Raw genomic sequence first — 27,955 nt, 5'->3', positions numbered from 1 at the left:
GCAGCCCCTCCCACCTTATGGCAGCACGGCAAGGCGGTACGTCATTAGATGCGCGACCAGGTAGTCGTGACGTCATTGCTGTGCGACGCGGATTACTGTAGTTTGTTTGGTTCTGGCAGAGGAAGGTTAAGGTAAGAGTCTTGTTCTTTTCTGTGGTTACATAGAGGAGAGTAATGGTGGCTCTTGGCGGCGTGTGAGAGACGAAGAGCCACATGTGTGTCCTGGATTCAGATTTCAGGTTGTGATCCTGACTGTAGGGATCCTGCATCAGATAAGCAGCCCTCCATAAAGATGTCCCATTCTGTCAAACTGCCCCGAATGAAGGCTGGGGAACCAGCATGGCTGCCCATAGGGGCTTCACCCAGCTTTCCTAGAGGTCTGCAGTGGCATGTCTCCTTGTGCTATTTAGCAGAGGTGTCATCCAGGAGTCTCCATGTGTCACACGTCAGTAACTTGCTGTCGTGTGACTATTTTACGACTGTGATTTGGCTGTCAAAATGCAGGCAATTCTTAGGTGCACATGGCTGGCAATGACGTCTACGATGACGCGTGCTACCGGAAATCCAACAGTATTGAATTTTTTTGTGACTTTGGTGGCTGCTGTATGTCACATGTTGCAGTGACAATTTTTCCATCTAGATTCTAGAACATCGCACTTTGATCTAACGATCTTCATGTCAGATGATGTGATGTTATTGGAGATCCACCAACTATTCCAAGAATCAGCCGGACAGAAACTGCTGCGTGCACCGTTTTTTGTCCGGCCAGTTCTCTGCATATTTGCCTGATTGTGTCCGGATCTCTGCCGAACCCCATCATAGTTAAAGGGCCCGGTGGGCATTCGGGTACCGTCCGGCGATGCCGGATCTCTTACCGCTAGTGTAGGTTGTCTCATCATACTGCTACTAAAGGAAATGTGTCACCAAAAACTTCATCTGCCATTAAAAACCAGATAATGACACATCTTCTTTTTATCTAATCTGTTTTTATTTTCTGCTTGTAGATTTTGAACATGATTATGGGGGCAGCCATCTTGCCTGAGGTGTTCTTAAAGGGGTTATCAGAGACTAAAAAATGTCCCCTATTTGCCTATGCCCCTCACACTGCATCTACTTTAAGTCAGAGGTGACGGGGACGAGTCACCCACGATGCTAGGGAGGCTTGCCCCAGTCACCGCCTGCCATTGGCTGCTCCCCCCCACAGAGGTCGCAATATTGCCTGTACAAGCGTCATAGATGACGACTGTACAGGCAGTTTTACCCTCTAAAAAACGTCTGATGCATATAAATACGCACAATGATTTCACTGCCATTTCCGTGCGCTGTGAACGGCACAGGCAGCACAGCAATCCAATCACAAAGCTCCTCACAGTACAGAGCTTTGTTATTAGAGAGGAGGCTGCTGATTTGTCAGTATCCACAGGCTGCCGTGCCATTGGCCGATCTTCTCACACCCCCTTCTCCCGCGCACTGAACACACAGCAGCCATTCCGCGCCATTGCCGGCTTCTGATGAAGGGAAAGCATGGAGCAAAGACAATGAGAGAAGTGCCAGGCTTGTGCCCAGGTGACGTCACACCAGAAGTGCCCTGTAGGCTTCTATCTGCTGCTGGGAGCTCCATGTGGAGGTTTATCAATGGAAAACTAATAGCCAAGAGGCTAAACAAAACCTGCTTCTTAAGGTAAATCAGAACTTTCATTTGATTGCTCTGATACCTAAACACCAAAAGGGAAAAAATAATTTAAAAAACCCGCTGTTTCTCTAGATCAGTGTTTTTCAACCACTGTGCCGCGGCACACTAGTGTGCCGTGAGATATTGTCTGGTGTGCCGTGGGGAAAAATTCCAATTTGGTCTATTTGTGAGCTGAAGCCGCATGTTACGGACTATATAGCTCCGGTGTCACTGTCCTGTTACAGTCTGACAGGAGGAGACATCGCAGTAGATCACCGATGCGCAGAAGAGCGCCGATGGATCTGATTATCGCGTCGCAGCGCAGAGGAGCGTTGAGTGATGGATCTGGAGGAGACATGAGCAGAAGAGTGCTGATTGATGGATCTGATGCGCAGAAGAGCGCCGATTGATCTGATTATCGCAGCGCAGAGGAGCGCTGAGTGATGGATCTGGAGGAGACATGAGCAGAAGAGCGCTGATTGATGGATCTGGATGGAGAAGAGCGCCTTAGGTGTGACGGACAGTGGCTATCTGGAGGAGACAAGCACAGTAAGTACTGAGTGACAGTGAGACAGGAGCAGATACAGTGATGGACAAGTTTTTGAAAAGGAAAGAACTGGACCCTGAACAAAATTCGGAGCCAGATGAGAGCCCAAGTATGAGTGGGGATCAAAAGAAAGCAAAGATGGTTAGCTCAAGCAAATTCTCTGGCCAAGGCAATATAGCGAAAGCTATATTTCATTTGGATTTACTTTCACCGGAGATGCAAAAAAAAAAACAACTCCACTGTGCTTGGTGTGTGGTGAAAAGCTATCTAAGGCCTCTTTCACACTTGCGTTGTTGGGATCCGGCATGCACTTCCGTTGCCGGAGGTGCCTGCCGGATCCGTAACAACGCAAGTGTACTGAAAGCATTTGAAGACGGAACCGTCTTCCAAATGCTTTCAGTGTTACTATGGCACCCAGGACGCTATTAAAGTCCTGGTTGCCATAGTAGGAGCGGGGGAGCGGTATACTTACAGTCCGTGCGGCTCCCCGGGCGCTCCAGAATGACGTCAGAGCGCCCCATGCGCATGGATGACGTGATCCATGTGATCACGTGATCCATGCGCTTGGGGCGCCCTGACGTCACTCTGGAGCGCCCGGGGAGCCGCACGGACGGTAAGTATGCTGCTCCCCTGCTCCCCGCTACACTTACCATGGCTGTCAGGACTTTAGCGTCCCGGCAGCCATGGTAACTATTCAGAAAAAGCTAAACGTCGGGTCCGGCAATGCGCCGAAACGACGTTTAGCTTAAGGCCGGATCCGGATCAATGCCTTTCAATGGGCATTGATCCCGGATCCGGCCTTGCGGCAAGTCTTCAGGATTTTTGGCCGGAGCAAAAAGCGCAGCATGCTGCGGTATTTTCTCCGGCCAAAAAACGTTCCGTACCGGAACTGAAGACATCCTGATGCATCCTGAACGGATTACTCTCCATTCAGAATGCATTAGGATAATCCTGATCAGTATTCTTCCGGCATAGAGTCCCGACGACGGAACTCTATGCCGGAAGACAATAACGCAAGTGTGAAAGAGCCTTTACAGTGCTATGGTCCCAAGTAAACTTAAACGCCATCTCCAAACGAAACACCCTTCGCTTCAAAACAAGAATGCGGACTATTTTGTTCGCCTGCGTGAAAACACGGAGAAACAGGCAACTTTCATGAGAAAAACCACAAAGGTAAATGAAAGAGCTCTTAAAGCTAGCTATCACGTTGCTGAACTTATAGCTAAGTCAAAAAAGTGGTGGTGTGCCTCGTGATTTTTTTCATGAAAAAAGTGTGCCTTTGCACAAAAAAGGTTGGAAAACACTGCTCTAGATGACCTTATGTTGATAGTAGTGTTAATAGAGTCTCAAGGGTCTATAAAAGCAGGGGTACAGAATGGATGCGGACAGCACACAGCACACATCTTCAGGTCCGCAGCTCCGCAAAAGATAGAACATGTCTTATTCTTGTCCGCAGCTTGCGGACAAGAATAGGCATTTCTATAGGGGGGCCGGGCGGGTGTGTTGCGGATCCGCAACAGACCACGGACGTGTGAATGGAGCCTTAGACTGTCCTATAACTGCCACCTGTACATTTGTCCCAGACCCCACCCAGTGCCACCAGACCACCACTGCTCCCTGCCACAACCGCCAGACGTCCCTGTTCAATTCTTATTGCATTGAGTTTTGCACAGTCTACTGCTCCGATCCCTACGTGACAGATTTGGTGCTTAAAGAAAGGTAGGGATTCAGTCTTCTGAGAGAGAAATTTAAAATGGTCAAAATTTGCTAATTCTGCATGGAAGACATTATAGAGAAGACCAGTAATGGTTTGCTTGCATGAATAGCAACCCCTTAATGTTATATAAGCCTATGTAATATATATATAATGAATGAATAACTACAATTTTCGTACTCCTCTTTGACTAAAAATACTCCTCAAAAATGGTCAGAGGAGTATTTTTACTCTTCTGGAAAAAATGTAGTGCGACCTCTGCCCCTCCGACACCTAATGTTTTCATCAGCAAATGGGGAGAAACAGCGGCGTTGCGGGTACCAGGAGCGGCGTTGGAAGCCAGGTAAGTAGATTCAGTGTGAGGGGCCCGGCATATGGGGGACATTTATTAGACTTGGATAACTCCTTTAACAGGATTTAAAGCGTTAAAAAAATTGCTTTACGGCAGCCCCATGGTCCATAGACACAATGGTCAGGAGGGACCTCATTGTCTTCTATGGCAGTTTTCTGGGCATGCTCTGTGACCTGTGCAGAGGTCATTGTACAAGGAAGGAAGAGATAAGCTCTGACAATCACTAGTGATGAGCGACGCGAGCTTTGGATCATAGATCCGAAGTCGCTTTGCTCAAAACTTTGCCTCGTCGGAGGCCGTACATTTTAATGCTCTGTGGAGACGGGTCTCCGTACAGCATTAATCCAAGGTTTTGAGTGAAGCGACTTCAGACCTAGGATCCAAAGCATCGCTCATCCCTAATAATCACCTATTGTGCATGGTGGGTCCTGTCTTATCTATATGCAGAAGTGATACCTCCTTTTTATTACAGGCAGGTATAGAATGGTATATAACTGCAGTAAAGTGATCTGTACAGACCAAAAAGTAGAGCCTATTATTAGGCTTAGTGGCCATTGCAAAAACTGCAGGAATTAATGTTTTCCATTTCATCCACCATGACGGCTACACATGAGATTGACCCCTTGACCTCTGTAGGGGCAGGAACACACAGAGAGTTTAAAACCCCCCACCCACTCTTACTCATCAGTGTTTCCTGTCCCTACGGGGCATCACACAGAGAGGCCTCCCTAAGGGGAGGTAAAGAGTTTTTTATTTTTATTAAGGAATGGGGGTTGTCTTCCTTCCTTCCCCTCTGCCCTCCTGCGGCGACTGCTAAAGCTGGGCAGAGAAAAATACAGGAGTTGGTTCTCGTCTCTAAGGCCCCTTTCACACGGGCGAGTATTCCGCGCGGGTGCAATGCGTGAGGTGAACACATTGCACCCGCACTGAATCCGGACCCATTCATTTCTATGGGGCTGTGCACATGAGCTGTGATTTTCACGCATCACTTGTGCGTTGCGTGAAAATCGCAGCATGCTATATATTCTGTGTTTTTCACGCAACGCAAGCCCCATAGAAATAAATGGTGCCGCGTGAAAATCGCAAGCATCCGCAAGCAAGTGCGGATGCAGTGCGATTTTCACGCATGGTTGCTAGGTGACGATCGGGCTGGGGACCCGATCTGTATTATTTTCCCTTATAACATGGTTATAAGGGAAAATAATAGGATTCTGAATACAGAATGCAAAGTAAAATAGTGATGGAGGGGTTAAAAAAATAATAATTAACTCACCGAGTCCACTTGATCGCGTAGTTGCGGATCTCTGTCGTCTTCTTCTGTAATGTTGAGCTGCCGGCTAAGGACCTGTGGTGACGTCACATCACATGGTCCCTCACCATGGTGATGAACCATGGGATTGGACCATGTGATGAGCACAGTGACGTCATCAAAGGTCCTATTCCTGTGCACAGCAAAGAACAAGACAGAAGAGAAGCCGGGCTGCGCGATTAAGGGGAGTTAAATTTTTTATTTTTTTTATTTTTTTAACCCCTCCAGCCTTATTGTACTTAGCATTCTGTATTAAGAATGCTATTATTTTCCCTTATAACCATGTTATAAGGGAAAATAATAGAATCTACACAACCCTGGGTACCAAACATGCCGATTTTTCTCACGCGCGTGCAAAACGCATTACAATGTTTTGCACTCGCACGGAAAAATCGCGCATTTTCCCGCAACGCACCCGCATCTTATCCGGGCAAAAAACATGACGCCCATGTGAAAGAGGCCTTAGAGTGGGGGCCTGTTTTCACTCCTTACCGCATGGTCTTCCTTCCCTTGAGTGAGGAGGCAGACCAGAGAAAGAGAGCGGGATGCTGCACGCCGATCGGGAGACTTGAGCCGCAGTCAGCACTCAGTTCCCGTCATTGCCAGAGAGGCGGAGCCAGGGAGCGCGGACGCGCACTTGTGACCTCAGACACCGCTCTTGGAGTGGAAGAGCAGGCGATTCGGTAAATTACTGTCTCCACTGATTCCTGCTCCTGGAAGAAGCTACAGCATGTCAGCTCCTGAAGCCCCTGGAAGCCACAGGGAAAGTGCAGACCCACCTTCGGCTGCTCCTGCTGTGGGTTCCCCTGGGGGGAAAAAATCTGCATTTGTCTTCATGCTTTTCTGGTGTAAAATTCTGATACCTGGTTGCTCTTCTTTTTATAGGGAGTGAAAGAATGTAAAGTTAAATCCAAATACGCAAGATGTGCAACTTGTATAAAAAAAACTCCCTGAAAATTATAAAAAGAAACTTTGCAAATCTTGCATTAGTGAGCTTTTTAAGGAAGCGCAACCATCTATCCTTATGGAGGTTAAATCTATGGTTCAAAATTAAATAAAATCCTCCCTTACGCCAGTTCCTCCTACGCCTCCAGCCAAAAAATTCAGGTTATCAGTTCCATCCTCCTCTGACGCAGAGGACATAGACGAGGAGGCTTCCACCTCTAGACATAATATTGTCAGTGGGGGAAATTGTTGAAGACGAAAATAAATACTACTTTTCCTCTGAGGAGATGGAGGAATTACTAAGGGCAGTAAGGGCTACCATGGGTATGGAAGATATCCAAAACCCCCGGTCAGTACAGGATGAGATGTTTGGGGGACTACGTACAAAGTATTCCCCATTAACGAAAACATTAAGGATACGATCCTTGATGAATAGACAGATCCAGAAAGAAGGTTGGGATTCTCCAAGGAGTTTAAATAGGCTGTTATTTGACCCGTATGAAATTAAAATCTTTAACGAGACCCCAAAGATGGCAAAAGTTGTTTAAAACTTACCTGCCATTCGAGGATTCGTCACAGTTACGGGTCCCGTGGAACGAAAGGCAGATGCCCTTTTGAGGAAATGCTGGGAGGCCTCCATGTTTGGGGTGCAGATAAACATAGCGGCAACTTCTGTGGCTAGAGCCATGTATTTTTGGCTCAACAAATTAGAAAACCATATAAAAAAATAAAACTCCTAGAGAGGAAATCTTAAACTCCATGACCCTTCTTAGTTCTGCCACAGCATTTCTGGCTGATGCTTCTGCAGAATCGGGTCAGATTCACTGCTAAAGATTCAGCTCTGTCAAATTCAGTCAGACGAGCACTAGGGATGAAATCCTGGGGAGGTGACAGGTCCTCCAAGACAAAATTGTGCTCAATTGCCTTTTCAGGAGAATACATGTTTCACCCCGTACTAGATGCAATCTTAGAGAAGACAAAAAGAGGGTTCCCAGAGGAGAATAAGAGGAAACTTTTTTGTCCCTTTAGTTCACAGTCTAAATCCTACAAGGGAAAGGGCAAAACAGGACGTTGGAGCTATCAGAAAGGGGGGAAAAGGTAGAAGGTTTCTCCTTAATCCCCAAAACAAACAAAATGAAAAACAATAACGCCAGGGTAGGAAGAAGGTTGGGGACATTTCTGGCTCAGTGGGAAGCAGTAACTCAAAATCCTGGCCTTTAGACATCGTGAAAAATGGTTACAAGATAAAATTTTCCCCTACGCCCATGACAGCACCTTTAAGAGACCACCTCCTTCATCAGGACAGGAAACAGGAACACTTGTGGAGAGCTCATAAGGAGGGGCTCTGCCCCTATAGCCTCAGTTCCTGTTTCCTGTCCTAAGGATAGGACATGTGGTGGAGAGCTTAAAGAATTAGGCGCAGGAGCCCAGCGCATTATTGCTAATGTGGGTTACCTGGTGCGGTGTAAGACTCCACTAGGAGCCACTTCTGGGTCTCGGACTTATTGTTAATTGTCGAGCTGGCGTTTGAGTGCAGTCCCGTGACTTACTGTAAGGTAGCCTGGCAGTGTTTGGGAGATCTGGGGCCTGTACTGCTTCTTCTGGCTTCCGCTAGCCTTACAGAAGCTGGGGAAGGTCCTTTCCTTTCTAGGCACGCTCCGTGCGTAAACCGGAAGTTGCGGGTCGCATGTTCGTTCCTGGTAACCAAGCGTTCCGGAAGGCAAGACAGTGCATCCTCCCCATAAAAGCCACATCTGGTACGCCGGCAGGGACCCGACCTGGGTTGTTTGGACTTCATCCAGGTAGTTCAACCTCCTGCTCAGCGTGCGGTCAGAAGGATCCCAGCCAGCCTGTTAGCATCCCTAGGTGCATATGGACGCTCTGTCCAGAGACATGGAAGAAGAGAGCGGTCAGCGCGCTGATGTACAGGATGGTCATGATGGCAGACCGGTATTCCTGGTGGGGTAAGGGGGTCAATCCCCACCTTTTTGTTTTTCTCCCTGTTTGCCTAATTGGGTTTTTATTGTCTGATTTGTTTTAGAATACAAAAGAGGCCCCTAGGAAAGCCACTGCTAAAATTAAGGGAAGAGAGTGTGCCGTCTGCATGAAAAAACTCGCCTCTTCCTGGTCTAAAATGTTATGTCAGCATTGTGCTAATAAAGTGGTAGAGGAGGAATCCCCATCATTACTTCAGAGCATCAAAGAGATTGTCAAATCTGAGGTCTCTGATTCTATCAAAATGTTTAAGAAGTGCCTACCTCCCTCAGCCGCGGGCAAACAAGGTCATTCTAATATCATTTCTGATAGTGCATCTTCCGAGGAAAGTGAACAAGGAGAAATCCTAGATAATTCAAGCTCTTCCTCAGATGAAATGTCCTCGGGTAGACCTTTATTCCCCCCTGAGGATACAGATTCCTTACTCAAGGCTATTAGAACCACGATGAAGGTGGATGAATCCAAAGAACAAAAGTACAGTCAAGATATAATGTTTGGAGATCTGGGTCACAAAAGATCTAGAGTCCTTCCTTTAAACGAGAATTTAAAACATTTAATTCAGAAAGAATGGAAAAAAACACATACGTTTTTTTTATTCCCAGAAGTGTAAAGAGAAAATATCCCTTTTGAAGGCGAGTCATCCTGTTGGGACAGGCCTCCTAAACTAGATGCCCCTGTTGCGAAAATCTCAAAAAGATCTGCTTTGCCTTTTGAGGATCTTGGCGCCTTTAAAAGACCCGATGGATAGAATAGCTGAACTATATCTTAAAGTTTGGGAGGCCTCTACTCATGCCTTTAAGCCTAATATAGCCACTAAGCGTAGAAAACGAACGTGACTTAAAAATACCTTTTAATGTTAAAGTAATGGGTATTGGTACAACGGTACCTAATAACTAACAATACGTGATGTAATCCTCCAGGGGAGATATATAAATAATATGGCAATGGGAAAAAGATTAATCGAGAAAGGAGGATGATCAGGGGACCACAGGGGATACTATCCCTGTAATACTCTAGTCCAGTAATGGCGAACCTTTTAGAGACTGAGTGCCCAAACTGCAACCCAAAACCCACTTATTTATCACAAAGTGCCGACACGGCAATTTAACCTGAATACTACAGTACAATGTAGTATATCTTCCATGTACTTTATCATTTAGCTGTAATAGCCTGCCTATATTCAATGCGCTGTTCATAGTGCGCCCTGCGCTGATGAATGGCAGGAAAAGTCTAAGGCGTATTGGTACACCATAGACTTTTTCCAGGGTGCCTACAGAGAGGGCTCGGAGTGCCGCCTCTGGCACCCGTGCCATAGGTTCGCCACCACTGCCCTAGTCTATCCTCAGCCCAGGGTTGCCCCCTAGTGGTGGAGGTTCCCTGTCCCAGTGCCTAATCCTAGAATATCCCTGTTAAAACCCTATAGAAAGAGAACGTAACAAACGAAAATAGGTAAAGAAAGAAGATAATGCATAAATATATGGATAATGTCTGGTGCACCGCAGGTAATCATACACCAACACTTCCTTAAACGAAAAACCCCTACGCGTTTCACCTAATGCAAGGATCATCAGGGGGTGAGAAGGATAGCACGATGATGAAAAATAATGAAAATATAGATTTTTACTTAGCTCCCCGTCCGGATACAAGGAAACATTGATCTTGGCTGAATAATGATATCATGCTGCCAAGAAATTGATAGCCCAATGTTCCAGGAAAGCTTTGGGCTATCAATTTCTTGGCAGCATGATATCATTATTCAGCCATCTGGCAGCAGTTTTTTCGGAAAAATAAGAGAAGTTTCGATAAATCAAGGGATAGAGGTTTCTTCTTTAATTCCCAGTCCTCTTCAGGCCCCAAGTCTAGTCAACAATGACGGTTACTGTCCTGTGGGGGAAAGACTATCTCTTTTTTTTTCTCGGGCTTGGGGAAAAATTTCTGCAAGCCCCTGGATAAATTGTATCGTGAAAGACGGTTTTCGTCTAGAGTTTCTCTCCCCCTCCGGAAAGGCTAAAAATGACAAGTTTAACTCAAAATTCAGCAAAAAACCTAGCTCTAAAAGAGGAAGTGTTTTCTCTTTTAAAGAAAAATGTCCTGGTTCCTGTCCCAGACTCAGAAAAAGGAAGATGGGTTTTATTCTTCCCTTTTTCTTGTACCCAAGCCGGACGGTTCCTTCAGAATGATCATAAATCTGAAAGACTTAAATCAATACCTCATCTACAAAAAATTCAGAATGGAGTCCGTGCAGTCAGCAATAAAGCATCTTTTCAAGGACTGTGTGATAGCCACCTTAGACATAAAAGACGCTTACTATCATGTCCCTATTCATACCGATTTCCAAAAATACCTGAGTAGCTGTGTCTATGGAAGGTCAGGTGCATCATCTACAGTACAGAGCTCTTCCGTTTGGAATTTCCCAGGCTCCAAGACTTTTTACAAAGTTAATGGCCCACATAACGGAAAAAGACATTCTCACTATACCTTACTTAGACGACCTCCTGATAGTAGCAGAATCTGTGGAACTTCTATCCTCTCGTCTGCTGGAAGTGTTAAACATTTTAATAAATCTCGGATGGCAGATAAACTGGAAAAAATCCAACCTAAACCCTTCCCAACAATGTGTCTTTCTAGGTTTTATCCTAGCTTCAGTAAATCTACGGTGCATCCTCACTCGGCACAAAATAGACAGATTAAGAGAAGACGTGCGAGTCTTGATGGCATAAAAAAATCGAACTATCAGGCAAGGGGTGGCAGTTCTTGGCAGAATGACCTCCACAATTCCGGCAGTTGGTCCCTGTTTCGCTCCAGGAAGCTTCAGTGGAAGATCCTAAAAGAATGGCAAGGATCATTGTCGCCGCTGGACACCCCTCTCCCTCTCACCGCACAGGTGATACAGTCGTTAAACTGGCGGCTACAGCCTTCAAATCTGTCTCAGGGCTTCCCCTGGATTCTGCAAGAACAAGTAACTATAACCACGGATGCTAGTCCAACCGGTTGGTGGGCATTCTGCCAGTGGGGGGTGCTGCAGGGAGTTTGGAGTCTATCAGAAAGCCAAGATTCCCAAAATGTCAGAGAACTAAGAGCGGTGCTGCTAGCCTTAAAAGCTTTTCTGCCCAAGTTAAAGGGAACAGGAGTAAAGATATTGTCGGACAATGCTACTGTGGTCTCCTACCTAAACAGACAAGGAGGGACAAGATCAGAGCGTCTTCTGTCCTTAACCACAGAAATTTTCTATTTAATCATTCCTTTCATTCCTTTTATCAAAGCAGTACACCTGAAAGGAACAGAAAATAGTCTCAGAAACCATTTAGATCAAGCAGAAAGGTGCCTGAATCAGGAGGTCTTCAACCAAATAGTTCACCTTTGGGGTCATCCTCAGATAGACCTTTTCGCAACCAAGCAAAACAGAAAATGCAGTCTCTTCTTTTCCCTGAATCCAAGAGACTCTCCATCAGGGATGGACGCCTTCTCCCTTCCTTGGCCAGATCAACTTCTGTATGCCTTTCCTCCTCTGGGACTTCTTCCAAGGGTATTTCAGAAACTGAGGCAGGAACAGACGAGGCTCATTCTAATTGCACCCTTCTGGCCGAGAAGGACCTGGTTCTCTTGGCTAAGAATCCTATCCCTGATGGATCTTTTGGATTCTTCCGGACAGGCACAAATCCCGACAGAAGAACAGTTCCATCTCCTAGATGTAAGCGAGACAATTATCCAGTACCTGGCAGCCACTAAGGAATTTAGGAAGGATGACAATCTTCTGATTCAGTTTGCAGGTCACAATAAAAGGGAAGGAGGTTTCCAGATCTTCTATAGGTCGCTGGATAAAATCCTTGATATCCTGCTGTTACGCCCTAATGGGTCTTACAGGTCCTTCTAATGTTAGAGCCCATTCCACCACAGCAAGGGCCTCTTCTTGGGCGGAAAAAGCTGGTGTATCTCTTGACAAGATATGTAGGGCAGCTACTTGGTCAAGTATAAATACGTTCATAAAGCATTTAGGTCTAAATATCTCTGCTTCTACAGAGCTGACCTTTGGCCAGAAAGTTCTGCAAGCAGTAGCCTCCCCTACCGTTTAATCTGTTAGTTCTCATGTGTAGCCGTCATGGTGGATTAAATGGAAAACCGTAATTGGACTTACTGGTAATTCACCAAACGACAGTAAGCAATTCAACTGAACTACTACCTGCACATCCAACTATTAGCCCAAGATAGAAAAAGGGTAAAATACAGTCCTACCGCCTCCAGACGTGTAGATTGCAGATGGATGTACGGTGTGTACGTTATCCTACAGTGCAGTGGCCAAGGATATTGAAGACTGGTTCTGGGTTGCACGCAAGCAGCATTGACTAGTGACCCTATCACAGGATCCCTCACAGTTATACTAAGGAGGGGACTAGTTCATTTGACTGCCTAGCAGACACAGAGCACCCGCCCTGACAGGGGCGACCCCATACGGAACCTGTCCCTAGTTAGGGGCCTATTTCCTATGCTTGCCCTCACTAATCCCTACATGCCACGTTTTGTCGTCATCAGGGGAATATAGTAGTGAAGTTAAATGGTGAAGTATCACATCCACTCCTAACTCATAGGAGACAGACACAGTCCGACAGTGGTCACGCCGTGTTCAGATGCTGAGAAGTGTCCCATGCATGCTACCGCCTCACCGTTTGTGTACTATATTCCCCTGATGAGTCCTATGATGAGGACGAAACGTGGCATGTAGGGATTAGTGAGGGCAAGCATAGGAAATAGGCCCCTAACTAGGGACAGGTTCCGTATGGGGTCGCCCCTGTCAGGGCGGGTGCTCTGTGTCTGCTAGGCAGTCAAATGAACTAGTCCCCTCCTTAGTATAACTGTGAGGGATCCTGTGATAGGGTCACTAGTCAATGCTGTTTGCGTGCAACCCAGCACCCGTCCTCAATATCCTTGGCCACTGCACTGTAGGATTTCTCGCTCGTATCATTGGGGGACACAGGACCGTGGGTATAGCTGCTTGCTGCCACTAGGAGGCGACACTAGGCTGAAAAGTGATAACTCCTCCCCTGCAGGCTATACCCCCTCCAGCCTGGAGAGAGCATATCAGTTTTTAGCTTAGTGTCGTAGGAGGCAGACCTCCCTGCTTAGCAGGGTGGCTCTTTTGATTTTCCTCAATTTGTTATTTTTCACAGATTTCCTGGATGGGGCACAGGAACGATTGCGTCCCTGTCTCCCTGGGAGGCTGGCCGGTGTTGCTTGCTTCACCGCCTTGCCTCCCCCAAGAAGACAAAGTGGACCAGGGCAGCCTTGCTCCCCTGCTTCCCGCCAGCAAGAGGGACACCTCCTCTCCAGCCCTTCTCTGCCCGGACCCCTGATGCCTGGTGCCAGCGGTCGTGGGGTGTCCCTGCTGGTAAAAGACTAAGGGTGAAGAACACAGATAAAGACAGGTGAGTATACTGTCCCTCTCTGTACCCCTCTCACCATGGCCCTTTCTTATGGAGGCTGCGAGTCCTCCACCAGTCACCGCATAGCTCCTCAGAAATCAGGTAATGAAGGGGTTAATCCCGAACCGGCGGCGGCATTCTTTATTCTTCCTTTCATTCGGGCCTTCCGATTCTTCCCGGCCGCGCAGTTTTTTTCTCCCGGCCCACGGGGTGGGCTTCCATGGCCTCATTCGTTGCACCGTCAGGTACCGCTGTGTTCGGCTGGCGGTGGGTCCCATGTGAAACTTTAATTCCCTTGTATGGCCTCCTCTTCAGACGGAGTATTACATTACCTATAGATTCTGCAATGGGCCTGTTGCTCTGGCAACTGTTGTCCTTCTGTCGTCAACTCAGGCATGGCGATGGCGTAATTGCCATTGCTGATCAGCACCTACCTGCGAGTGCGTTCTACTTGGTAGCTTAGTCCCTGCGGCACTCGTCAACCACTAGGTTGCCGTTGGAAGCGGGACTTGGATTTTTAATGGTTGATGCCGTGACACCATCGGTGCTACCTCTCTTCTGATATGAATAATGTCTACGTCACACCAAGCCAATGGTGGCCATTCTTTCACGGCTCATTCCAGTGGTGGACTGAGAGTCTCCCATGATGGCTAGAGCGTGTGTCCGTCAGGCCTTTTCACCACTATTAAGGATTTCGTCCCTGAGAGGGAACACACTTTTCCTTCCCTGTCCCTCCTCGAGCTGGATAACTGTTCGCCTTCTCCTCTGTCTGGCTGACCAGTTGCCATGGGTCGTACGACTCTGGAAGCCCGTCTCCATTTTTTCCACGCACCCAGGGTTCCTCGGGTACGGTGGAGGTGTTGGACGTCGTATTCGCACTCCACCCGGCAAGAGTTTTTCTCTCATCTTTGTGCCACTCATCCGCCTTTTCCGGCAGGGTGGACACATTGTGAATTTAGGGTCACGGACGGGGCATCCCATCACCGATGTTGCTCTCATTGGCTTTGCCTTTACCTTTCTCCGAGGTATTGGTCCTTTGCAGGGCTGCCATCAGAAATTTTGGGGCCCCTTACACAGCTCAAGGCCTGGGCCCCCCCCTCCTACCCCGCCCCTTTAGAATCCGTCCTGACTCCACCTACTGGCCCCCCTCCACCCCCAATTTCATTATTTTTTTACAACTACAAAGACAGCAAAAAGTTATAATCAGTGATTTCTGTAAGGAATTATTTTTTGACCAAATAATATGAAGCCTGCTACCACGACAAGGTAAACTCTTTTAAGCAGGACCCTACACTAACACTAACTACACTACCTGTTCTAAGCTGCCCTAGCAATCTTCCCCTGGCACATTTAAGAAAAAACACCTTAAAAGCACAAGGTTTACTGTTACAGTGTTATGGTGGGGATCTGTGGACGACGCACTGTTATGGGGGGAATCTGTGGACAACGCACTGTTATGGGGGAATCTGTGGACGACGCACTGTTATGGGGGGAATCTGTGGACGACGCACTGTTATGGGGGGAAGCTGTGGACGACACACTGTTATGGGGGGAATCTGTGGACGACGCACTGTTATGGGGGGAATCTGTGGATGACGCACTGTTATGGGGGGAATCTTTGGACGACGCACTGTTATGGGGGGAATCTGTGGACGACGCACTGTTATGGGGGGAATCTGTGGACGACGCACTGTTATGGGGGGAATCTGTGGACGACGCACTGTTATGGGGGGAATCTGTGGACGACGCACTGTTATGGGGGGAATCTGTGGACGACGCACTGTTATGGGGGGAATCTGTGGACGACGCACTGTTATGGGGGGAATCTGTGGACGACGCACTGTTATGGGGGGAATCTGTGGACGACGCACTGTTATGGGGGGAATCTGTGGACGACGCACTGTTATGGGGGGAATCTGTGGACGACGCACTGTTATGGGGGAATCTGTGGACGACGCACTGTTATGGGGGAATCTGTGGACGACACACTGTTATGGGGGGAATCTGTGGACGACACACTGTTATGGGGGGAATCTGTGGACGACACACTGTTATGGGGGGAATCTGTGGACGACACACTGTTATGGGGGGAATCTGTGGACGACACACTGTTATGGGGGGAATCTGTGGACTACACACTGTTATGGGGGGAATCTGTGGACGACACTCAACCACTCTCAAACCCAACTGGTCAAACTTGTTAAATGGATCCCAAACACAATATGCACAATAACACCCACCACCCCCTGCAACACTTAATTAACCCCTTCATGGCCTAAACATTTTTTTCAAAGCAGAACACACAGCTAAATGGGGCTAGGTGGGCTGGCAAGGGAGGGGTTAATAACAATAAGTGATGGAGGATCATGGCCCTGTGGGATAATATAGAAAACAGCTTTGCATTTTACCCCCGAGCAAAGACTACACAACATAGAGCTGCCTAGCCAAGTAGACAACATAAGGATCAATATGAAAATAAATAATTTGGAGCCTTTGAAATAGCTCAGCTCAGTATGCCACATTTCTGGATTATCCCACAGGGCCATGATCCTCCATCACTTATTGTTATTAACCCCTCCCTTGCCAGCCCACCCAGCCCCAGCCATTTAGCTGTGTGTTCTGCTTTGAAAAAATACTGTATGCCACCATTAACAGTAAAATGATAACATTATTTATGGAAACAAGTAACCTGAATCATTGGGGTCCGTCCAACATGTGATGGAGTGGAGGCTGGAGCATGGAGCTGGCACTGACTCCTTCCTGGGCTGGCTAAGAGGGGCGAGGGCACTAGGGCAGGCTTCCACAAAAGTTCTTTCCAAGTTTCCAGTCCCAGAAGTTCCCGCCGCCGCTCCTGGCTGCAAGTCTGCAAACCAGAATTGACTGTCTGGCAGTGGCTGGCAGGCAGGCGGCGGCGGCGTTAGGCAGCGGCCAGCGTCTGACGTCACCTGCGCAGCTGCGTTCCTCTGTGCAGCGGCTCAGAGAGTCAGAGCCTTTTAAAGGGGACTGCAGTCTGAAGGTATACGAGAATCAGCGGGGGGGGGGGGGGGGGAGAACGGGCAAGGAATAATCAATTGCCCCCTTCTAGCGACGCAATGAAGTCACTGACAAATGGCAAAAAAAATTAAAATTTTTAATTTAAATTGGAACTGGCCGGGCCCCCCTGGGGTCCGGGCCCCTTACTGGGGTATCGGCTGTACCCCCCTGATGGCGGCCCTGGTCCTTTGGCCTGCAGTGGGACATTCCCGGCTCAGGCGTTTTTTTCTCTGTGGTTTCTCAAGCAGCTTTTCTCGCTAGAAATCTCACCACAAGCCCCTACAGCTGTAGGGACATTGGTCTTCCAATATTCCGCTTCCTAGGGAGCGTTCTCATGGCCAGAGGAGGGTCGGGCGGACCTGGATTTTAGTTCTACTCCCACAGTTGCGGCCAGGAGCCAGCTTTTAGGTGGCGGTTTTCGGAGTTAATACGCCTTCTTGTTCATACCCCCTTTTTTTTTTTTTTTTTTAGCAGGAACATAAGGCAGTGCTCCGCCCAGTATCCTCCTTCTTCGCAGGAGGTAGTCGCCCTTCCACGTCCCCGCAAGACATGGATTTCTCTTCTCTCTCCCTCGCATTCTTCAAACCGAGCTCTCTTCCAGCCATGTGATTTGGCCTCCGAGGTTTGCTTGTCCATAGCTAGCGCTTTCCGCTGTATGGGCTTTTACCAATCTGGTCCTGGAGGTCCTTGTCAAGGCTGACGGCCTCCAAGGGCTGTTTTTCCAGGTTCATCCATTTAACAGCCACTCGGGCGTTCCGCTCCCGGGGTAAGGCATCGCTCGATGAGTCTTGGTCTACTCGACCAGCGGCCTGTGTTTCTCGGATTTATCGCCTTCATGCTTCAGCTTTCCGGTCGTAGAAGGCAGCAAGGTCTGGCAGGCGGCAGTGGGTTACGCGTCCTCGAGATCGTTTTTTCTCCATGGGAGTGTGATTTGTTTCCCTCCCCGTGGACTGCTTTAGGACATCCCACGGTCCTGTGTCCCCCAATGATACGAGCGAGAAAACAAGATTTTTGTGAACTCACCTGTAAAATCTCTTTCTCGCGTAGTTCATTGGGGGACACAGCTCCCACCCAGTGTTCTGTTTGCTGCAAATATTGGCGGTTGATGGACCAGTATGGTCCTGAGTTCTGGTTCAATCCGGCTGACGATTGTCAGTTATTGGTTGTTTACTGTATGTTTTTTTTTTTTCTCCTACTCCTATTGCTTGGGCACAAACTGATATGCTCTCTCCAGGCTGGAGGGGGTATAGCCTGCAGGGGAGGAGTTATCACTTTTCAGCCTAGTGTCGCCTCCTAGTGGCAGCAAGCAGCTATACCCACGGTCCTGTGTCCCCCAATGAACTACGCGAGAAAGAGATTTTACAGGTGAGTTCACAAAAATCTCGTTATTGTACACACCGTACATCCATCTGCAATCTACACGTCTGGAGGCGGTAGGACTGTATTTTACCCTTTTTCTGTCTTGGGCTAATAGTTGGATGTTCAGGTAGTAGTTCAGTTGAATTGCTTACTGTTGTTTGGTGTTTTTTAACCCTTCAATATTTCATGGCATATCTAGTAAAAGTTATATTTTAATGAACTAAAATACCCAGTCAACAATAGAATTGAGTTATAGTTGGGAGTGTGACTATACACCTGCCACGCTCAAGTGCATTCAAGTGTTGGAAAGGTCTATGATGGCACATTTTTAGTTTTGTTTTTTTGCAACTTTTGTGTTAGTCACATAATTAGATGTGGTGTCACAATACGACATTGCACTCATGACATTGTGTAGCCAACGACTGGCCTCTGGTGATGTATCCGCAAATGGCACGTTGCTGCTGGGAACTGAAGATCACCAAACGCTGCCAGGGTGCAGGACCAGGGGCGGCTGGGAGAAGATCTGTATGATTCTTGGATTAGGTCAAGCGCACTAGGTGGGCTAGCTGAAAACCGAGGGGATCCTGGACAACCCCAGTAAAAACAGACAGAATATACCATCCGTAAAAACTGTAAGCATTTTTTTGTGAATGCTGATTCTGTCTGATTTTTAAATGGTTTCTCCAGGGTTTAGCAATAGATGACCTGACCCTAGGATCCTCCGATCGGTGGGGGTCCGACATCCTGCACACCCGCCAGTCATCATCCTATGGTGATAACTGACAATTAGCTCAGTTTTCAGAACTCGGACCCTTTAAGTGGTATCATGTTGATGAAAAATGCATATAGTAAAGAGATTGTGTTTTGTAACTTTATATTCCATCACCGATTTAACTGCAACAGTTCTTTATGCCTGTAGGTCCTGTAAGCACATGGTGTACAAGAACTGCATTAAGCTTGATTCACCATGAACCGCTTGCAGCAAGAATACGACGCCTACGCCATTGAAGAACCTAGTGATGAAGAACGCGGTAGTAGCAGGTGAATATCCTGATTTGTTTGTCCTATATCGGTGTTGACTTAGTCTTACATCCTTAGGGGTTCTCCGGAAACGAATGAAAATAAAATGAATCTTGCTTTGCACCTTGTTGCAGTCTTAGGCCTCACACAACTGTTCCGCAAACCATGGATAGGCAACATACAGATACCGGCCGTGTGCATGCCGCAATGTCCTTTGTAGAAATACCTATTCTTATCAGCAAAATGGACAAAAATAGGACACGTTCTATAATTTGCTGGACAGCCCATGGACGACATAGAAATAAATGGGTCTGTGTGTGATCGGCAAAAAATGCGGACCCACAGATTGTTTTGCATCTTGTGGTCAAAAATGATACCAGCTCCAAGGTGATCAAAGAAGTGGAGTAAAATTCTAATAGTATTAAAGTGTGGCGCATGTTCCCTTGAGACTGCCTTATACCAAAAAAGAAAAAAAAATGCACCTGTTTTTACATGAAAATCGGAGCCTTAGACAAATTTAACAATCCAAAAATATACTGGTCATAAATTTGATGCCAGGAACAATAATCCGGCGCAAAATAAGCCTGGATCTGAACATCCACCCCAGTGTATCATCTGTTTTGCTGGAAGTGTTTCTTTAAAGAAAATCACAGAGAAAGATAAAACCATCCTGCATGATGTGATCGGATAAATATGCGGATGTGCACAGAGAAGACGGGACATAATAGCACTCGCATACACTACATACAAAGGTCATATGTAGATTATTACCCCAGTATGATATTGTCTTTAGAGCAAGGCTCGCATGCTGATATTTGATATTGAAGTCCCTGGAAACTTCAACTTCCCCCTGTCTGTTTTCGATAGGGAAACGAGGTCGAAGCCACCTTGTAACAGTCACAGGAAAAGCTGACTGTGTTGGATTTTTGTGGAAGTGAAAGTTGGCTGCGATCTAGGTATTAACCTCCCTGGCGGTCTAATTCCTGTAGTATTTTCGTACCCGAAGCTGTACATTCTTCCGGAGCTGCGGCCGCCGTGCTCAGGAAATGCGCATGTGGACAGTACACTGTGTGCTGTCCGCATCCATTCCTGCCCCGTTCTAATTAACCCATGGTAATCCCGAGTGTTGTTCGGGGTTACCGCTTCTTGCAGTGTAAATTAACCCCGAGCCACACTCGGGATTACCGCTAGGGAGGTTAAAGGGATTCTGTCACCAGGTTTGACCCCTGTCAGCTAAACATATGCTGATGTTTAGGGCGTCTTCACGATTCCTAATGTGGGCTTCTAAATGTCATCTGTGGGCTTATTTAGCTAAAAAACTGCTTTTACTAACCTGTCAGTCAAACAAATAAGGTGCCCAAGGGGTGCAAGATGCCCGCCGCACCCACCGCTGTTCGTGCCCAGCGCCGCCTTTCCGGACTTCTGCGCCGCCTCCTAATCCTCTGTGCCGCCTCTTGCTCTCCCTCCCTCCCCCCTCCTTCTGCTGTAAGATCTCGCGCTTGCGCACAGGGCTCTGCCTGATGCGCCCGTGCGGACTTCTCCATTTGGTATCTTACAGCGTAGTGCGCATGCGCCGGCACTTCGCTCAACCCCAGTATGCGCGATATCTTACAGCAGAAGGAGGGGGGAGGGAGGGAGAGCGAGAGGCGGCACAGAGGATTAGGAGGCGGCGCAGAAGTCTGGAAAGGCGGCGCTGGGCACGAACGGCGGCGGGTGCGGCCGACACCTTGCATCCATTAACATCCCCTTGGGCACCTTATTTGTTTGACAGGTTAGTAATAGCTGTTTTTTAGCTAAATAAGCCCACAGATGAAACCTGGTGACAGAATCCCTTTAAGGTCATGGTTGCAGTGTAACTGTACTTCTACTGAATGTTTCTGTGTAGCCCTTACCTAACATGAACTATATGAGGAAGAATATAAGGGTCACCCCATTCTCATATTAAACCACTGCCAGGAGCCCCAGTAAAACTCAAAGGGGCACTACCCTTTGAGACATTTATGGCATATCAAAAGATATAAGTTCAGGTTCTAGTTCCAGGACTCTCACCTATCAGGAGATTAGGGGTCACCACTCCAGAGAGGAGGGCGCTATGCATGCATATGGCTCTCCAGTGAAAGCAGCCGATCACTTATCAAATCTTACCTATGACACTGGCTGACCTGTTCCATGTGCACTTGGCAGCTGAAGTCATCTGTGTTGGTCCCATGTTCATATGTGACTGCATTGCTAAAAAAAAAAAGGTTTATTATATGCAAATGAGCCTCTAGGAGCAACGGGGGCGTTACCATTACACCTAGGGGCTCTGCTCTCTCTGCAACTGCCATGCCCTCTGCACTTTGATAGACAGAGCCAGGCAGTGGAAACATGATCACGCCTGCCCGGCCCTGTCTATCAAAGTGCAGAGGGCACAGCAGTTGCAGAGGGAGCAGAGCCTCTAGGTGTAATGGCAACGCCCCCGTTGCTCCTAGAGGCTCATTTGCATATAATAAAACATTTTTTTTTTAGCAATGCACATATGAACATGGGACCAACACAGATGCCTTCAGCTGCCAAGTGCACATGTAACAGGTCAGCCGGTGTCATAGGGACAGATCTGCCGACTGAGGCCCTTTAAACTACAATGGAGGAAGCCGCATGCATAGACTCCCACCTTTCTAACTCATATAGTCTGGAGTGCCAAACAGTGGTCAGGGGGGGACTCATTCTACTGATATTTGGGGGACTGACTTGCTTATCCCTGCACACCCCTGATTTACCATATCTCAAACCATAAGGATACAAGACATTTTATCTAAGTGCTTTTTCAGCTTTAATGGGATTTATGGTGACTGTTTTTCCTTCTGTCTTAGTTCTGAAGATGAATTAGACGTTCTTTTACATGGAACCCCTGAGCAGAAACGCAAGTTGATTCGCGAATGTCTTACGGGAGAAAGTGAGTCTTCTAGTGAAGATGAATTTGAGAAGGAGATGGAGAAGGAGTTAAGTTCTACCATGAAATCAATGGAGGGGAAATGGCAAAACAAAGGTTTGTGAATAGGTTTTTATTTTATTTTATTTTTTTTAATTAAAATAAGATATAAAAGTCTTCACACTGATGTTGTGAATTCAGTTTTTTTTTTAGTGGATCTATTTTGTACTGGATCCCAACAGTTCCTGATAATACCACTCACTTATAATGGGGCTTGTTGGGTTTCCATTTTTTGACAGGACAACAAACCTGACAACACTGTTTTGCTCATCACTAGTTCAATCATCATTCTCAAAAGGACTCTGGTCCATGAAATAATGTATGAGTTTTATATTACAGATGCCGCTACGAGCGCTGCCGCAGCGTCGGCAGGCGGGGACCAGCAGCAGTTCTATGATGAGGTGTACTTTGACTCTGACTCTGAGGAGGAAGGTAATAAAGACGCATTTACCATTTTATGAATAGCAGGACGCCTCCAGCCACATATTTCTGCCAAGTCATATACAGTATCTAGAGGTTACATTAAAGGTCTGGGATGATCAGCAGGGGTTTCACTACCCTAAGGCCACGTTGACATTTGCGGCATGCTGATCTGGCACATATGCCAGCTGTCGGCCGGACCAAAAACCACGTTTTTTGTCTGGCTGAAAGTCAACTTTTATACTGGAAAGCTGCCGGATCTCATTATAGTCAATAGGGATCCGTCTGTGATCTGTAGAATCCGCTGAACTCCAGCAGTCTGCTCTCTGCTGGAACAGCCTGTCGAAACGTGGTCTAACACAGTTATGACTGAGAGAAGCTTTCTCTATGTACCACCTTTTTTTCATAAATCAGTAGTATGTAAATAATGACAATATACCGTATTTAGGGCACAGTGTCCTCATCCTAACCTTCCAGCAGCCGGTCTTTAAATGCTCAAGAACCTTCCCAGTGATGAAAACAATTTGGTGTATACATTAGGGAGATGCAGTCCGTAGCTTCTTACTAAAGGAGGAATACCGGGGGGAGGACATATGATTGGCCTAGGGCCATAGATCGGCAACCTTCGGCACTCCAGCTGTTGTGGAACTACAACTCCCAGCATGCACACTTGCTTTGCGGTTATCTGAGCTCTCATAGAAGTGAATAGAGCATGCCGGGAGTTGTAGTTTCATAACAGCTAGAGTGTCAGAGGTTGCTGACCCATGGCCTAGGGCTGTGATTGCTAACCTCCGTCACTGGTAAAACTACGACTCCCAAGATGTACACTTGTTTGGCTCTTCTCAGAACTCCATAGAAATGAATGGAGGATGCTGGGAGTCATAGTTTCACCACATCTGGAGTGTCGGAGGTTGGTGACCCCTGGCCCAGGGCATATAGTACACTTCTGATACCACACCTGGAAGAGTCAATTACTCTACAAGCCTAGGGAGACGGAATGAACAGAAACCAGCAGGGTCACATCACATTTAATCCATCTGCCTTTTATCTTCAACCTCTGGTTTCTAGCTCAGGTTTTCTCTCTCTGAACAGGTCTTGGTCAGTACTAATTGACTGTTGCTCTTTATTCTCAGTGGATCAAAATGGGAAAAAGCAAAATCGCAAACAAAAGCATAAAGTTCTGAGCAATGATGACTTGCTGTATGACCCACATGAGGATGACCGCGATCAGGAATGGGTGGATGCCAAGAGAAGAAGGTAAGGTTATAACACTACTTTTGTAATTAAAGGGGTTTTCTGGGATTTTTTTTTAACTGATGACCTCTTCTCTGGATAGGTCATCAGCGGTGGTCCAACACCCGGGACCCCCTGCCGATCAGCTGTTTGAGAAGGCAACGGTGCTCCTGTGAGTGCCGCGGCCTAGCTCACCTCAACAAGCACAGCGCCGTACATTGTATTCAGCCTCATTCATCTGCATCTAGGCCACATGACCAATGAATGTGATTTCATATGGCCTTGACAAAGTTGCCACAGGCTACTGTGAGCGCCGATGCCTTCTCAAACAGCTCATCTGGGGGGTCCCAGGTATTAGACCCCCCACTAGTCTGATACTAATGACCTATCTAGAGGATAGGTCATCAGTTAAAAAATCCCAGAAAACCCCTTTTAAACTAAATTAGAAAGTGAGAGTTCACTGTTCTAAAGATGAGGTGGTGATGGTGACCACTGGTAAGAATAAATGTTTGTGGGATTTTTCTAATTTACCTCTTCCATTTCCAGTTACAGAAATATCAGAAAACAGAGAAAATCTCTCACCCATCCGAACAAACGGAACACTCTACCCAGCAGTGATGCCATTTTAAACTGCCCGGCCTGCATGACTACTCTTTGCTTGGATTGTCAAAGGTGTGTGCACTGTGAATTTATTTTAGGGGAGGGGGGGGGGGGGGGGTGTGTGCTTGGTTCAGCCAATGAATGTTAGTCTTTGTATAGTGGAGCATAAAATAATGCTTTAATATATTCTTTATTCAATTTCCCATGGTTTCCCATGGTTTTCAAACCCTCTGCTTGCTGTTGTTCAGTAGGACCCTTCATTGTTTACTTTCAGTGGATAAAATCCATCCTATTTATAGACACACGGCTACAGCATGTGTGTGAGCCATGCACCCATGTGTCCGACACACTTCTATCCACTGGAAGTGAACAATGAAGGTTCCTATTAAATGACTGCAAGCAGAGCTATTGAAAATCATAAGGAATAGCTAACAAAAATATATTGGGTAAATTAAATATTCCTATACTCTTAATCGCATTGATTTGCTATAACCTGAATACCCCTTTATTTGTAATGCAACGCTTTACTTACTAGACTATTAGCTGTATGAATCTCCATGGTGTGTAATATTTTTTTGCAGACACGAATCCTATAGGACCCAGTACAGAGCCATGTTTGTCATGAATTGCACGGTCAACAAGGAGGAGGTATTAAAACTTCCTGAACAGCCCATAAAGAACAGACGGCGGGAGAGGAAAAAAATGAAGGCTCCCTCGGCAGATTCAGCAATGGAGACACAAAGTCCAGACGTGGAGACGTTCCACCCTGTGAAGTGCAATGAGTGCTCCACAGAGGTGGCTGTGTATGACAAGGAGGAGGTGTACCATTTCTTTAATGTTCTAGCCAGTCACAGCTAGGACACACACATTGACTCTGCCCGTTATGCTGCACATCCCCTACAGTTTTTTTTATTTCTTTTTTGTTTAGTTTTTTTAATTGGTGTACATTTTTAGCATTGGAGTATCTATCCATACCAGATATCATCATATCATCAATATTACTTGGATTTTTATCACAGGACTTAATTCATTAGAGACTTAAGATATAGAAAATGAAATGTATATTTTTTGTAAATCGTTGCAGAGACTTAAGGCTGTATAGTCTTGTACACACTGATATCATAAAGTATACCTGGCCCATTTAAAACTGGTTCCTGTATTACGAAATGTAAGTAATGTGTACTATACTTTCCGTCACAATTATATATTAGTCTGGACTCCACTTGTTGGTTGTTCTTTCTATTCAGACGTCTTCATATCTATTCATATAAAACCAGGAAGGGTTTGGCTCCTCGGATATCTCGTGGGGCTCCAGTCTGCTTTCTCCGGTTTCCTCTCTCAGGCTATAAACTTAGCATGTTCCCATGTTATTACCACCTTCCCTCCTTTCATGCACCCAATAAAAGGGTTTTCTGGGATTTTTTTAAACCGATGACCTATCCTCTGGATCGGTCATCAGTATCTGATCGGTGGGGGCCGGGGCCCCTAACGATTAGCCTGTTTGAGAAGGCACTAGTGCTCACAGTAGTTCTGTGGCCTTCTCGCAGTTTTGCCTAGGCCAAGTGATGACCCGTTCATCGGCCACATGGCCTAGGTGGAGCTCAGCCCCACTGAAGTGAATGGGGCTGAGCTCCGATGTACAGTGTTGTGTTTGGTCAGCTGAGAGAAGGTGGCAGCGCTGGTGCCTTCTGAAACAGCTGATCGGCCATTAGTTAAAAAAATCTTGGAAAACCCCTTTAAAATGCCCATACACCTTCAGTAGCTGTAGGCTGAAAGGCTTGTTCAGCCAACAGCTGTTTCTTCTGAATTTCCCATGTTTTCAGTGGAGAGAGAGGAGAAAGCTGCTGCCAGACACCTCTTGCACAAGCAAAATTAAATTTTTCCAATCTTTTTTTTTTTTTTTTTTTTTTTTTTTTTCCTCCCCAGCATCATTTGTTGGGGGTGAGTCAGGAGCTCCCCATATTAATTAGTTGGTTGGCTTGTCCAGTTTAAAGGACGATTCAGTAACGTGTATGCGGACCCTTAGGGTGCATTTACACGACCATATGTCATTTTGTGGATCCGCAAAAAAAAATTAAGGATGCAACAGAGTCATGCAAAAGGGACGAGAATAGGGCATGCTCAATCTTTTTGGCAGGACTGTGGAACGGACATATGGATGCGAACAGTACAAGATGTGCTGGCCCCATTCAAATGAATGGGTCTGCATCGAATCTGCAAAAAATGTGGATCAGATACAGACCCAAAATATGGTCGTGTGAATGGGGCCTCAGGAACTGTGTGACGGCCCTTCCATTGTCGAGGATCTTCTGTTTTCATGTACAGAAAGAGATACAGAAACAAAACCCGCACTGCAGGAATAGTTGCCTTCCTTTCCGACACCAAGGAATGATGGAAACTGCTGACCTCATCCTGAGGAAGGTCTACAGTTAACTTGCTTTTTAGAAGAGAACTTCCTTTTTTCCATCATCTTCATTGTAGGCAGCAGATCTGGTTCCTACAGAGCTTTGCCTAGGCATCCTATAGCTATGTCTATGATATGTATCTGCAGCTAAAGATATAGGTCATTCCCGATTGGCTTTATTCACACAAGCATTTCTTTTCTCTGTATTTTGTCAGTATGGAAGAAGTGCCGAATGCAGAGCCATTGTTTATCTATAGAGGTGTCCCTCCCTCTATTATTTTGAAATAGCGTCTTCCCACATGCCATGCATATTTTACAGTACCAATCATCTTCTATACAGTGTATGTTCCATAGAAGGACTGTTAATTGACAAAAAAACATCTGCAATGTAGTGCGTACAGTAAACAACTAAAAACAAGGGGACCCGTGGTAAGGGACATGGAGAAAAAAGTAGTTATGTAACAATAGGGAAGTACATCAGGTTCACCCCTCACATAGAAAAACATTATAATGTGCCAACGCATACAATGGAAACACAAAAGGGGTTAGTCAGCACATCCTCATGACTGGACACATAAAACAATACAACATTATTAGAATAGCATAAGCATTATAATATGTCTTTGTACTTTATTTGGTTCGCAGAGAGCTGTTGCATTATATGTTGTGTTGTTTTAGGTTTCCAGACGTAGCAGCGTGCACCTGCGCATTGGGATGTGCTGACCAACCCCTTTTGTGTTTCCATTGCATTTTGCACTGGAGCTGCGGCTGACTCCAGTCGGTCGTGCACTACTGATATACAAACTGAAAAGACTAGCGTGGTATTAGCAGGAGGTGCTCAAACCCACATGCAGTCGTGCATATATATAGGGGAGCAAATCCTGCACTTGTGGCCCGTTGCTAATGGCGATCTTAGCAAAAATGCATACGGTGGAGGATGCCTGCAGCAAACCACAAGTACCACA

At 46.6% G+C, this 27,955-nt stretch overlaps 1 protein-coding gene across 2 annotated transcripts; it reads left to right on the top strand.

Annotated features, from left to right (window-relative positions):
• LOC120982259 (E2F associated phosphoprotein) lies at positions 1-26,275 on the top strand. Of its 2 annotated transcripts, none has more exons than XM_040412274.1 (7): positions 1-131; positions 19,262-19,383; positions 22,212-22,390; positions 22,673-22,765; positions 23,887-24,010; positions 24,533-24,658; positions 25,168-26,275. In XM_040412274.1, the coding sequence occupies exons 2-7, from the start codon at positions 19,310-19,312 to the stop codon at positions 25,442-25,444; spliced, it is 873 nt and encodes a 290-aa protein (XP_040268208.1). In that variant the 5' UTR covers positions 1-131; positions 19,262-19,309; the 3' UTR covers positions 25,445-26,275. The 2 variants fall into 2 exon arrangements, with proteins under 2 accessions (XP_040268208.1, XP_040268209.1); XM_040412275.1 differs by having other exon boundaries at positions 22,215-22,390; positions 25,168-26,273.
• The last annotated feature ends 1,680 nt before the right edge of the window (positions 26,276-27,955 follow it).

Source organism: Bufo bufo, chromosome 11 (assembly GCF_905171765.1).
Source record: "Bufo bufo chromosome 11, aBufBuf1.1, whole genome shotgun sequence".
Lineage (NCBI taxonomy): Eukaryota > Metazoa > Chordata > Amphibia > Anura > Bufonidae > Bufo > Bufo bufo.
Note: the sequence above shows the minus strand (reverse complement) of the source record. Positions and strands in the feature narration are given on the sequence as shown.

Bases quoted from the DNA above. Each gene is read 5' to 3' on its own strand.
- LOC120982259 (XM_040412274.1), top strand. From the start codon at position 19,310: ATGAACCGCTTGCAGCAAGAATACGACGCCTACGCCATTGAAGAACCT. The intron at 22,391-22,672 runs GTTTGTGAATAG...TTTATATTACAG, and splicing joins GGGGAAATGGCAAAACAAAG to ATGCCGCTACGAGCGCTGCC. The intron at 24,659-25,167 runs GTGTGTGCACTG...ATTTTTTTGCAG, and splicing joins CTTTGCTTGGATTGTCAAAG to ACACGAATCCTATAGGACCC.